The following is a 13162-nucleotide window of genomic DNA, read 5'->3' as shown; positions in this document are numbered from 1 at the left end:
CCTGGCTAATTTTTGTATTTTTAGTAGAGATGGGATTTTACCATGTTGACCAGGCGGGTCTTGAACTCCTAACCGCAAATGATCTGCCCGCCTCGGCCTCCCAGCCTGTTTCCCTTTCTTAATATGTTCCATTATCTGTTTATTCAAACTAAACTAACCTGTACCCTCTAAGCCCTCCTAGAGGTTCTTAATTTAGTGTCCATGTAGTTGTATTTGAGGCGGGGAAGGGCTGAACCATGGCCATGACTCATCTTTTTTTAGATTTATTTATTTTTAAGCAAAGGAGTCTCACTATGTTGGCCAGATTGGACTCAAACTCCTGGGCTCAAGCGATACTCATATATCAGCCTCCTAAGTAGCTGGAACTGTAGGCATGCACCACTGCACCCAGCAACACCGCTCATGTTATATACACAATTTTGGACCATGTTTTTCCTGGAGAAAGAGCCCCTTTTATTTCAAACTGTCCATGATCTCTAAAGGGTCAAGAACTCTTGGTGTCATTATCTCCATCAAAACCACACTTTACTTTCTTTTATTTTTTTTTCTTTGAGACGGAATATCACCCTTGTTGTCCAGGCTGGAGTGCAATGACGCAATCTTGGCTCACCGCAACGTCCACCTCCCCACCTCCCAGGTTCAGGCAATTCTCCTGCCTCAGCCTCCCAAGTAGCTGGAATTAACAGGCATGCGCCACCACTCCTGCCTAATTTTGTATTTTTAGTAGAGATGGGGTTTCTCCATGTTGGTCAGGCTGGTCTGGAGCTCCCAGCCTCAGGTGATCCGCCCACCTGGGCCTCCCAAAGTGCTTGGATTATAGGTGTGAGCCACTGCACCCAACCAACCAGATTTTACTTTCAACAGAAGCCTTGCTATTGTCTTCTCATTGTCTTTACCAAACTTATCTTGAAAAATTTAGAATTATTTCTCAGAGTATCAAAGTCTGAGATGGTGTGAATGGGGTCATTCCCTTGTAAGTCTGAGATGGCGTGGAGGGGGTTGAGATAGGGTGGAGGGGGTTGAGATGGCGTGGAGGGGGTTGGGACGGCGCGGGGGGGAGTTGGGGTGGCGGCGAGGGGGGGTTGGGGCGGCGCGGAGGGGAGTCGGGGCGGCGTGGAGGGGGGTCGTTGCCTTGTTTTCCTCGTTGTAGGACCACATACAGAGGGTGTTTTTAAGTCTGATTTAATGATACTAAATAACGTAAGACTGAATGTCTTCATTCTCTAGCATTTCGTGTTATGTTCATTGTTTCCAGCTCACTAGTGGACTCTGTCTTTCAGGGCAGGAAAATCAACATGGACAAGAATCGCAGATGAAAGCCAGCAAGCGACTCCGGGAGCCACTGGATGGAGATGGAGATGAAAGCGCAGAGCCCTATGCAAAGCACGTGAAGCCGAGCATGGAGCCGGCGCCTCCAGTTAGCAGAGACACGTTTTCCTACATGGGTACATCTTCCTTGGGTTTTCAAATTTTAATAGAACCATCATGAGCATGTTATGTGTAAAAGGTGTTTCCCACTTAATGGGGAGAGTTTGAGCTGATGTTTATTATCTTCATTCTTATGTGTAAAGATTATTTAGAAATCACTAAGGCCATTATTTTGTAATTGATCAAGTGGTGCAGAATTAAACTTTTGAATGTTCTTAGGAGAACCCTTACGTGTAAATGAACAACCGTAATCTTCTGAAATACCAGTGCTCCCTGTGCATGCAGTACTTAACGTTATTAAGATAAAATATGAAGACTCCAGCTTTTTCAAATAGGAAACACCCCACACGCCGCTGCTTGTTATGATTGATTAGCACCAGCATTTTAACCTTTCATACCCAATCTTTGAAAAACAGGAGATTCTATTTTATCCTGAGAAGCAAAGTAGTAGTGAACTTTTCTGCTACCTTTCACTCCAGGAATCAGTTGTATGTATTTAGTGACTCACAGAATAGAAGTCTCCTTTGTGTCTTTTACACATATGAGCAGAAAATAGAAATAAGTAGCATTAAAAAATATAAATCAGTATATTTATAGGTTCTAATTTAATTCAAGGGAAACCAGTAGAAAATGTTTTGCCAAGCTGTATTATTTATAGATACGTTTTGCAGTTATGTAAAAAAAGATCAAACAAGTATTCTTTATTTGGTGATTTACTAGTAGGAATTGAAGCAAAGATTTGTGGAGTCGCAGGGAGATGAGCCATTTCCAGGCACTGACCATTGCTGGAGGCTCAGTGGCCTGGAACATGGCGGGTGGCAGGTGCTGGCTCCTGAGACAGTTCAGTCGCTGGGCGGCAAGTTTGTAGTCGTGCTCATACAGTCAAGTTCCAGCTGAACTGAGGAGCCGTGTCCGACACCCACACTCCCCTTGGCTCTCAGCCCCGCTCCTGTGAGGAGCACGTCCCCATCCCTGCCCCTTCGCCACCGCTGAGCTCAGTTTGCCGTCCTTCGGACACGTACTTCCACTTCCTGCGCATGTCACCTCTATTTGCCCTCTCGCCCAGCTCTTTTAACACTTTGCAACCTGACCTCTGCTCCCACCACACTGCTGAAGTGTCCTGGTCACCAGTGGTCTGAGAGTGCCCCCATCCGTCCTTTTTTACCTTGTTCTTTACAGCATTGGTGTGTCAATCACACCCTCTATCAAGAGGGAAAGAAGCAAAGACAGGAACCATATTTAACTAGCGGCAAATATACCAGGGAAGAAATTGGACCAGCCCTGGTCAGGAGACTGGGCCCTCTGGCAGGCAGGGTCACCGTCACGCTGAGGCACTGCTTGTCTCTGGGAGGATGCTCCCTGGGAGTGAAGGTGACCCTGCCATGGAGACAGAGTCATTGTCCTTTGAACCCTCAGTGTGGGGTGTGAACAGTAGTTCTTTGCAGCAGGCCCTAGTTTGACAAAGTGACTGCCTTCGTCCTGAACCTGCCTGGCCTACCAGATCAAAATGTAAGCGGATTCCTAGCATAGATGGTAGGTGCCCCCTCGTAAGGAATTGAGCACGTTTACCCAGAGAGGAAACGTCTGCAGCGCTGTAAAATGCCCTCGGGTTAAAATGCTAACTCGACCTAGAGGATTTTTGAGGTGAATTTCAGTTTTCAGTAAGGTCAGCCCAGCAGTATTTACTTCCCTTTTCCCACAGGAGACTTTGTTGTCGTCTACACTGATGGCTGCTGCTCCAGTAATGGGCGTAGAAGGCCACGAGCGGGAATCGGTGTTTACTGGGGGCCGGGCCATCCTTTGTAAGTAAACAAAGCAAGCAGAGTTTTACTGAATCATGTTCCACAACTTGTGAAAAGATGAGGCGGGATCTGCTTATTATTTGATTATTGGGAAAACCTGCAGATGAATAGCTCTGGCAGCGGGTAGCAGAGGAGCAGCTTTGGTTCGTGTCAGGGCTAAGCGGCATTGCTTTTCAGAATGTCAGGTACCTCAGCTTTACTTCCTTTGCTTTTTTTTTTTTAAGACAGGGTCTCACTCTGTTGCCCAGGATGGAGCACAGTGGCACAAACACAGCTCACTGCAGCCTCAACCTTCTGGGCTCAAGTAATCCTCCCACCTTGGCCTCTCGGAGTGTTGGGATTACGGGCGTGAGCCACCACACCTGGCTTTGGCATTTCTTTCTTGCCCTGTGGAGGAGTCTATTTTTTTTTTGAGATGGAGTCTCACTCTGTCACCCAGGCTAGAGTGCAGTGGCACGATCTTGGCTCACTACAAGCTCTGCTGCTCAGGTTCACGCCGTTCTCCTGCCTCAGCCTCCTGAGTAGCTGGGACTACAGGCACCTGCCACCGCACCCGGCGAATTTTTTGTATTTTTAGTAGAGACGGAGTTTCACCATGTTAGCCAGGATGGTCTTGATCTTCTGACCTAGTGATCCGCCCACCTCAGCCTCCCAGGAGGAGTCTTTTTTTTAGTAGAGATTAGGTCTCACTATGTAGCCCAGGCTGGGCTCACATTTCTGGGCTCACGCGATCCTCCCACCTTGTCCTCCCAAAGCACCGAGATCACAGGTGTGAGCCACCACCCCGGCCCAAAAATTGCTCTTTCTTTTAAGAAACTGGATCTCCTGGTGACCCCCATTTTAAATAACTTGTCTGAGGATTTTTTGGTTCCTTAATTTCATTTCCTCCTTTACTTCTTGGAGCTTTTTAGTAGCTTAGTCTTGCTGATGTGACCTCACTTCCTCTTGACTCTGCAGTCACGTGGCACACTGGGAGATGGTCTTGGGAGGCATGCACAAGGGGGCAGGGGCAGTCTGCGGACTTGGAAGCCGTCACATCACCAGACTGTCTCCGAGGGGATGCTTTGTGTTTCAGAAGGCACACAGGGTGAAGTGAAGTGCGATTATCCAAACACACCTAGCCCCTGGATGTGAATGAACTTGAACTGTAGTGGGTAGCCCTAAGATTCAGTGTAGAGGAGGAATTTCAGCCCTGCAAAATCACCATGCACCGATGCCGACCTGCATTCTCCAGTATTTACCTGTGCCCACGAACGCTGTGAGGCAGATTTGATGTAATTGTTCCATAATAATACCACTTTACATTTCTGCTGCACTGTACAGTTTACAAAGTTCTTTTACTTTCTTTCACGTTACCATTTCATTTTAGCTTGGAACCCTGGAAGAGGAGGCAAGCGTGGGTCGCACTGAGTATCCGTGGGCTTAGCGCTTGCCCAAGATACATGCTAATGCCTCTCAGGTCCAGAAATTCAACTTCGCTCCTGACTTCTGACTTCTGACTTCTGGTCCAGTGTTCCTTCTATGATACCATACCATGGTGTTTTTCAACAAAGTCTTAATATTGTGGGTTTGATTTTTTTTTTCCCCTCATCGATTTCATATTTTACTCTCATCACACTGGGCTGGGAGAGGATGGGGTTGTACCGCAGTGTATACAATTGCTATTCTGTTGTCTTTCATACAGAATCAAGATCTAGGTTCTAATTGTCTGTAAGTTGAGGGTTTGGATCAGAGTCAGAAGACATCAGCTGCTTCTGTTTCTGCTGGGGGCTACTGGGAGTATGGCAGGAAACATACCTAGAGCTGACCACAGAGGGTTCATGTTCCAGGGGTCCCATCTGGATACCTGAGGATCCTCCATGGAGATCATGGCTGGGCTGGGAGCTGCGCCTCAAAGCAAATGGGATGGCACAGACCTGGGGCTGGTTCGCAGAAGCTGGAAGGACAGACATTGTCTGTTTGTTTGTATCCAGAATCGTGTGTGTGGCCTCTTTGGAAGCACGGGGCCATGGAGGCTCCTGGGCCTCAGATTGGCCTCGTGGGCAGTTCAGTAGGAATCCTTCAGACTTCCCGTCTGGGGGCATTGTTACCAGCTCTTCTTTCTGTGCCTGTGTTTGAGATGCTGGGCACTTGATTTAGACCAGCAATCTCCAACCTTTTTGGCACCAGGGGTCAGTTTTGTGGAAGACGATTTTTCCACAGGGCATGGGGCGGAAGGATGGTTTTGGGATGATTCAAGCATATTTAACGTTTATTGTGTACTTTATTATTATTACCTTGTAATGTGTAATGAAATAATTTTACAACTTGCTCCTAGAATCACTAGGAGCCCTGAGCTTGTTTCCCTGCAGTTAGACGGTCCCATCTGGGGTGATGGGACAGTGATAGATGATCAGGCAGTAGATTTTCATAAGGACTGCGTAACCCAGATCCCTTGGGTGCACAGTTCAAGGTAGGGTTCATGCTTCTGTGCACATCTAGTGCCACTGCCCATCTGACAGGAGGCTGAGGTCAAGTGGTAATGTGAGTGATGGGGAGTGGCTGTAAACATTGATGAAGCTTTGCTGGCTTGCCCACCTCTCTCCTGCTGTGCAGTCTGGTTCTTAGGCCACAGACTGGTGCCAGTACATGGCCTAGGGGTTGGGGACCCCTGCTTTACACCATTTATTATTCTTCTGCCTCAACTCTTTGCATTCAAAAAATGCCCATTCTTTTTTGTTTGCTTATTATTTATTAATGAGACGGTGTCACTCTGTTGCCCGGGCTGGAGTGCAGTAGCATGATCATAGCTCACTGCAGCCTCAAACTCCCAGGCTCAAGTAATCCTCCTGCCTCAGCCTCCCGAGTGACTGGGACTATAGGTCCACACCACCATGCCCAGCTAATTTTTTTTTTTTTTTTAAGTAGAGATGAGGTCTCACTATGTTGTCCAGGCTGTTCTCAAATTTGTGGGCTCACACGATCCTCCCACCTTGTCCTCCCAAAGTGCTGGGATTACAGGTGTGAGCCACCACGCCTGGCCCAAAAATCGCTCATTCTTTTAGGAAACATTGGATCTCCTGGTGACCCCAAATTTTAAATAACTTGTCTGAGGGTTTTTTCTGGTTCCTTGATTTCATTTTCCTGTTTTACTCCCTGGAGGTTTTTAGTAATTTCAGTCTGAAACCTCACTCTCCATTCTTCTTCCTGAGTTTTCTCCTGGGGTTCTTCCCGCCGCAGCCATAGGGCCTAACCCAGGGTCCGCAGAGAACTAGCTCTTACTTCCTCTGCCCTAGTGGAACCCACGAGAGTCAGAACGTGCCCGAGTGTGGAAACCTGTTTGCTCCTGTCTGCTTCTGGGAGTCTCTCTGTTAGTTTGATTTTTATATGATACTTTTATATTTCAAATAAGTATACACACTAGTTTGTTATCCATTAAGAAAAATCACTTTGAGAATTCACTTTATAATTTTATTTTCTTTTGTACTGTTTTGAAACAGAAATGTAGGCATTAGACTTCCTGGGCGACAGACAAACCAAAGAGCAGAAATTCATGTAAGTTATCAGATACATTTAAGCCTCTCATTTTTGAGCATTGAGTATGAACTTATAAACTAATTCTTTTTTTTCTATGTATATATACAAGATATTTGAAGAAGAGATGTTGGTTTAATAGCAATTTTGAAAAATAGGAATTTTGTAGAAAAATTGTGAAAACTTATTTCAGATAGATGTCTGCACAGGAGAATTGTATGTATAGTAGTGTTTCATACAGAGAATACGATCATCACAGTACAGAGGGGATGTTTCAATTTTGAAGTACTTTTGAACTTCAGTAATGTCAAAGTTGAACATTTTCTGTAGCATGACTATCGACTTGTCTTTTCAAGGCAGCCTGCAAAGCCATTGAACAAGCAAAGACTCAAAACATCAGTAAACTGGTTCTGTATACAGACAGTATGTTTACTATAAACGGTAAGCTTTCACGTTTGATTTCTTCTGTTTTTCCAGTAACTATGAAGGGAAATTGGTAGGAGGTGTTGTAACAGGGCAGGACCCAAATGGGAGCGTTGAGGGGGATGACATTGGTGTGTCAGGTATCAAGCAAAGAGTGAGGATTTTGGAGTCTGCCTTCTGCTGCTCTGATGTTTTCCACATGCTTATTTCTTTGCCAGGCACTGGAGATGCAGTCAGAAGTGGAAGTGGCTCTGCTCTAGTGTTACTTCTAGTCTGTGTGTGTATAAGTCACTTAAGATGGCGTGTTGACTGCTTCTTTGGGAAATGCCCTGAATAAGAGCATGTAGGGGATGCTTATGAGACTGGGGAAGGCTCCTGGGAAAAATAACATCTTAAGCTGACAGCTGTAGGTAGAATACAAGTTAGGGGAAGGGGAAGAGAAGTGGGTATTTCAGGCTGTGCCAAAAGCTAAAGCACTGAGGCCAGCTAAGGAAGTGAAGAGTCAAGGATGGTGACTCAGAATACAAGTGGGATGAATTATAAGAGGTAAGACTAAGGAGGTGAAAAAGGCAGGACACTCAAGATTGACTCACCAGTGATCATGCATTTTGGTAGGTATAACTAACTGGGTTCAAAGTTGGAAGGAAAATGGGTGGAAGACAAGTGCAGGGAAAGAGGTGATCAACAAAGAGGACTTCGTGGCACTGGAGAGGCTCACCCAGGGGATGGACATTCAGTGGGTGAGTATCTTAAATGTTCATGTCTTACGGCTATTATGACCAAATAAGCTAAGTTTACTAGAGATTAGTGGTTTATGTAAGTGGTTTCATGACATAACAATTTCCATGCAATTAATATCATAATGTATATTAAAACATATTTGAGGCCGGGCACAGTTTCTCATGCCTGTAATCCCAGCACTTTGGGAGGCTGAGGTGGGTGGATCACGAGGTCAGGAGTTCAAGACCAGCCTGGCCAGTATGGTAAAACCCCATCTCTATTAAAAAATACAAAAACTAGCCAGGCATGGTGGTGTGCGCCTGTAGTCCCAGCTACTCAGGAGGCTGAGGCAGGAGAATCACTTGAACCCGGGAGGCCGAGATTGCAGTGAGCCGAGATCGCGCCACTGCACTCCAGCACTGAGCAACGATATGAGACTCCAAGACTCTGTCTCAAAAAAATAAAACTATTTGAGGCTGGGCACAATGGTTCACACCTGTAATCCAGCACTTTAGGAGGCCGAAATGGGCTGACTTCTTGAGCCCAGAAGTTCAAGACCAGCCTGGATAGCATAGTAAGACTCTGTTTCTAGAAAAAATAAAAAATTAGCCAGGTGTAGTGGTGCATGCCTGTAGTCTAGTTACTCAGGATGCTGAGGTGGGAGGATGACTTGAGCTGGGGAGGTCGAAGTTGCAATGAGCCAAGATTGTACCGCTGCACTCTAGCCTGGGCGACAGAGCAAGAGCCTGTCTCAGAAAAACAAACCCACCCACATATACACATTTGATTCTTTCCCTTATCATACAAGTAATACGGTTTTTTGGTTTGGTTTGGTGTGGTTTTTGAGACAGAGTCTCACTCTGTCACCCCAGGCTGTGGCGTGATCTCATTACAACCTCTGCCTTCTGGGTCCAGGTGATTCTCATGCCTCAGCCTCCCAAGTGTCTGGGATTACAGGCATATGCCCACACACCTGGCTAATGTTTGTATTTTTAGTAGCGATGGGGTTTTGTCATGTTACCCAGGCTGGTCTTGAACTCTTAACCTCAAACGATCTACCTGTCTTGGCCTTTCAAAGTACTGGGATTACGTTTGTTTTGTGTCACTTCCTATATTATTTTTATTTTGTGATAAAAAGGTTTACAACTAAATAAATAATCATGTCAACCTTTTATTTATTGTTTTGAGACAGAGTCTCGCACTGTTGCCCAGGCTGGAGTGCAGTGGCGCAATCTCAGCTCACTGCAACCACAAGTAATACAATTTTAGTGAGAGTATCACTAGGCATAGAATACATAGGCAGTGTGGTTTGAGGGATGTTCTACAAAACTTACATTTTGTTAAGAACACAAACTAACACGTAACCTGGGCACATGACATTACAACGACAGCTGTATGTCACCCTGTTTGTTTCTTCGGAATGCATCATAATGTTAAATAAAACTATCAGTGTATTTTGTTTCAAACAATAGTAAGGTTGTGTGATTAAAGCCTTGGTGATAGAACTTTTATTCCAAGATGGAAGCATTTTTTAAAATTATAGATCGTGTTTATTAAAAAGTTTTTTTTAAGCAATACAGAACAAATTAAACTGCAACCATTGTCTCAACCCTGCCTTGTTCTGCCTTCCCGGAACCACTGATAACAGTTGGGTAGCCTGATGTGTGAATTTGCTTTGGCAACGTAAATGTAGACAGTAGTTAAATAAGTACATTGGTTTTTCTGACAGCACTGCAAGGGAAGCGTGTGTGTGTGTGTTGCATACATATCCGTCCACCCATCTGTACATACATGTGTTTTGCCTGGAAAGCTTATCAAGTCCCATTGATAAGTGGGGGAGGAAATAGCAATATGAACGGTAAAATCCAATTTGTAGAAAAACAAAATGGAATGTTTGTAAATACATCCGTTGCATAAACGCATGAAGAATCAACAGCGTGCTGCTGAGGATCACGTTTGGGGAGAGGAGCGTCGAAGTTGAGCTTACGCTATGCAGTCTGTTCTGAATGTTTTTTTATGGTGAGAATATAGTCATGTGTCGCTTATGTAAAGATGAGTAAAAATAAAAGGAAAACATTTATCTTAACAGATGCACGTTCCTGGTCATTCGGGATTTATAGGCAATGAAGAAGCTGATAGATTAGCCAGAAAAGGAGCTAAGCAATCGGAAGACTGAGCCATGTGACTTTAGTCCTTGGGGAAACTTGAACCAGTGGCTGTCTTGCTGCTTGTGCTTTTACTGGTGTGGAAAACAGCCTGCAGGTGGGACCATCGCGGTGATGGGCAGATGCGTCTTTCACACGGAATCAGGCACAGTGGCCTTCTGTGACACGTTTTCATAAAAAACGGTTAAGTATATAATAAATTGAACATCTTTGAGATTGGAGAATTATGTGAGATTTCTGCATTATATTTACTGGGTTCGATACTGTTCTTGCTTGTTTTATTGCAGGCAAGCAAGGCAAATGGCCTAAAATTCTGTGGCTTATATTTTGATAAATCAAAGAACCATTGGTTAAAAGATGCAACTCAGAAATCTAGAAGTGTTCTGGAAGCTTCCATTTAACCATCCAGTCGACAGGACTGAGTCTCCTGCTTGTATAGGTGACTTGTGCCCATGGGTACCTTAGAGAAACATGCTGCCCAGGGCCTGGGCGCGCAGCTCAGTGGGCCGGGGGTAGGCTGGGTCTCAAGCCCCATGTGCCTGCTTGCCGGGCACTTAGTATAGGGCAAAGCCTGCCTGCAGGCGACCCTGTCTGCTAGGCCATTCTCTGGAAACAGCTATGACTTGTAAAGACTAAAATGCATAAATAAATCTTTCAAATATCTATTTGGCTCTTTTGTTTAAAACTGTGCAAATTAAAAAAAAAAACACTGGTTTGGCAAGGTGGCTGACTTCTGTAATCTCAGCACTTTGAGAGGCCAAGGTGGGCAGATCACTTGAGGTCAGGAGTTTGAGACCAGCTTGGCCAACATGACGAAACCCTGTCTCTACTAAAAATACAAAAAGTATCCAGGTATGGTGGCATGGGTCTGTAGTCCCAGCTGCTTGGGAGACTGAGGCACAAGAATTACTTGAACCAAGGAGGCGGAGGTTGCAGTGAGCCGAGATTGCGCCACTGCACTCCAACCTGGGTGACAGAGTAAGACTCTGTCTCAAAAAAAAATAGTAATAAAAGTTTGACATGATTATTTATTTAGTTTTAAACACTTTTATCATAAAAACATACAGGAAGTAACACAAAACAAATGTATAGCTTATGAATGATTACAATTGTAAGGTGAATACCTTTGTGTCCACCACCCAGGGAAGAAATAGTACTTTGCCAGATACCCCAGAAGGCTCTCCAAGTGCCCCTCCAGCCATAGCCCCCTTGTTCTCCCGCTCCTTGCCCCCAGAAGTAATTCCAACTTTTACAGAAATGACTTTCTTGGTTTCTTGATGGCAGTTTAGTCTTGTCTGCTTTTTTTTGTTTGTTTTTTTTAACTAATTCAGTATCCATTTGCAGTCCCGTCTGTCTCGCTGTTTTCCCTGCCATTTATCTGTTGAAGAGCCTGGGCTGTTTGTCCCATGGCTTCCCACAGGGTAGATTTTACTGACCGCGTGGTCATGGTGCAGTTCAGCATGGCCCTCTATCTTTCCTGCACATTGGCAGCTGGGTCCAGAGGCTTGATGAGCCTCAGATTTGATCCCTTTGGCAGAAGAATAGGCGGTTAGGTGCTTTGCTCAGGAAAGCACCATGTTGACAGCAGCTGATGCTCAGTGCCAAGATCTGTTAATTATTTGGGGTTGTAAAATGGTGGTATTCTTATTCTGTCATTTTGCTTGCCTTTATTAGCTGGAATGGTTTTCTAAGAAAGTGTTTTCTTTTTTATGCTTGTTTGGTTACGCAGTGGTACAGTTCATATAGGAAGGGCAGGATAAATGCTTGATTCTTTGCTCTTGTACACTAAGTTTTTAAGATAATGCACTAGTTGTCTGTCAAGGAAGGTGAGCAGTGAAGGATTTTTACTTATATACAAGAATTCATGGGCAGGGCATGGTGGCTTATGCCTGTAATCCCAGCACTTTGGGAGGCTGAGGCGGGAGGATCACGTGAGCCCAGGAGTTTGAGACTAGCCTGGGCAACATAGCAATAACCTGTTTCTACAGAAAATTAAAATAAAATCAGATGGGTGTGGTAGTGTCTGCCTGTTGTCCCAGCTATTCTGGAGGCTGAGATGGGAGGATCGCTTGAGATGGGAGGATCGCTTGAGCCCAGGAGGTCGAGGATGCAGTAAGCTGTGACCATGCCACCGCACTCCAGCCTGGGTGACAAAGTCCTTGTCTTAAAAAAAAAAAAAAAAAAAAAAATAGAATTTGTGGAGTTAAGCATATTTGGTGGATTTCAATCCATTGTGATTTTTATCTTTATTTAACTCAGACAAGCTTATTTGGTCAGTGAGAGGGAGCCTCTTCAGCTTGGCTCTTGATTTCTTTTGGTAAGCGTGCATACGTGCACATACATGTGTGCACAGACCACATGCACAGTTAGTCATAGCTCCGTGCAGCCTGGCATGTCAAGATGCTCTAGGCCCATTTTATACAGCTTCTGCTCCAAACCTGTCTTAAAAGAAAAACCTTAGACAAGTTAGCAGTTTAATTGAGCAGAAAATAATTTCTTCAGCCGGGTAGCACTCAGGACCAAAAGTGGTTCAGAACGCTCGCCTGTGCATTGTGTGCAGGCTGTATTTATAGCCAGAGGAAGGGAAAGACACACGTACCTGGCCAGACTGACTGCAGGTCAGCCTCCGCCTCACAAAGGCATGTTTTGGCAGCCATCAGCCTGTGATTGGTGAGACTCGGCTGCTTGTACAGAAGTGTACTCTTAAGTCAGGTCCCAGTTCGTGTATACATTAAGTGAGGTTATAAGTCACTATGTGCAGAGGCAGTTTTAGGCCAAGCTTAATTCCATTTAACACTTGGAATCCATTATTTTTCCCAGAGTCTCTGGTAGAGATGGTATTTCAGATCCACAGTTGAGGATGCTCATTGCTATCGGGTTGGTCATTGTTTCTAGACTTTTTGGACAGAGCTTTAAAAAAATACAAACATTGCACACACATTTAAAGGAAAAAATATTTTCTGAGCCTATATTGATATTCCCAATACAAATTCAGGGTTCTGGGGCCTTTACGTAGCCTCTTCTATATGATATCTGTGCCTCCTGCACTCAGAATCCTGCTTCTCAAGACACAGGACGATGGCATGGAATATCCCGTAATCACTCTCTTGT

The 13162-nt window shown here is 44.9% G+C and overlaps 1 protein-coding gene across 1 annotated transcript in view; it reads left to right on the top strand.

Annotated features, from left to right (window-relative positions):
* Window positions 1-10278, top strand: part of RNASEH1 (ribonuclease H1) — a 14239-nt gene extending 3961 nt beyond the window's left edge. The window contains exons 2-7 of the mRNA XM_011992676.1: window positions 1286-1445; window positions 3131-3230; window positions 6710-6764; window positions 7100-7184; window positions 7782-7906; window positions 9976-10278. Coding sequence (XP_011848066.1) covers window positions 1313-1445; window positions 3131-3230; window positions 6710-6764; window positions 7100-7184; window positions 7782-7906; window positions 9976-10062 — 585 coding nt within the window. The 5' untranslated portion in view covers window positions 1286-1312 and the 3' untranslated portion in view covers window positions 10063-10278. The remainder of the gene's footprint in view (window positions 1-1285; window positions 1446-3130; window positions 3231-6709; window positions 6765-7099; window positions 7185-7781; window positions 7907-9975) is intronic.
* Window positions 10279-13162: the final 2884 nt, after the last annotated feature.

This window comes from Mandrillus leucophaeus, unplaced genomic scaffold, assembly GCF_000951045.1.
Source record: "Mandrillus leucophaeus isolate KB7577 unplaced genomic scaffold, Mleu.le_1.0 Scaffold416, whole genome shotgun sequence".
NCBI lineage: Eukaryota > Metazoa > Chordata > Mammalia > Primates > Cercopithecidae > Mandrillus > Mandrillus leucophaeus.
Note: the sequence above shows the minus strand (reverse complement) of the source record. Positions and strands in the feature narration are given on the sequence as shown.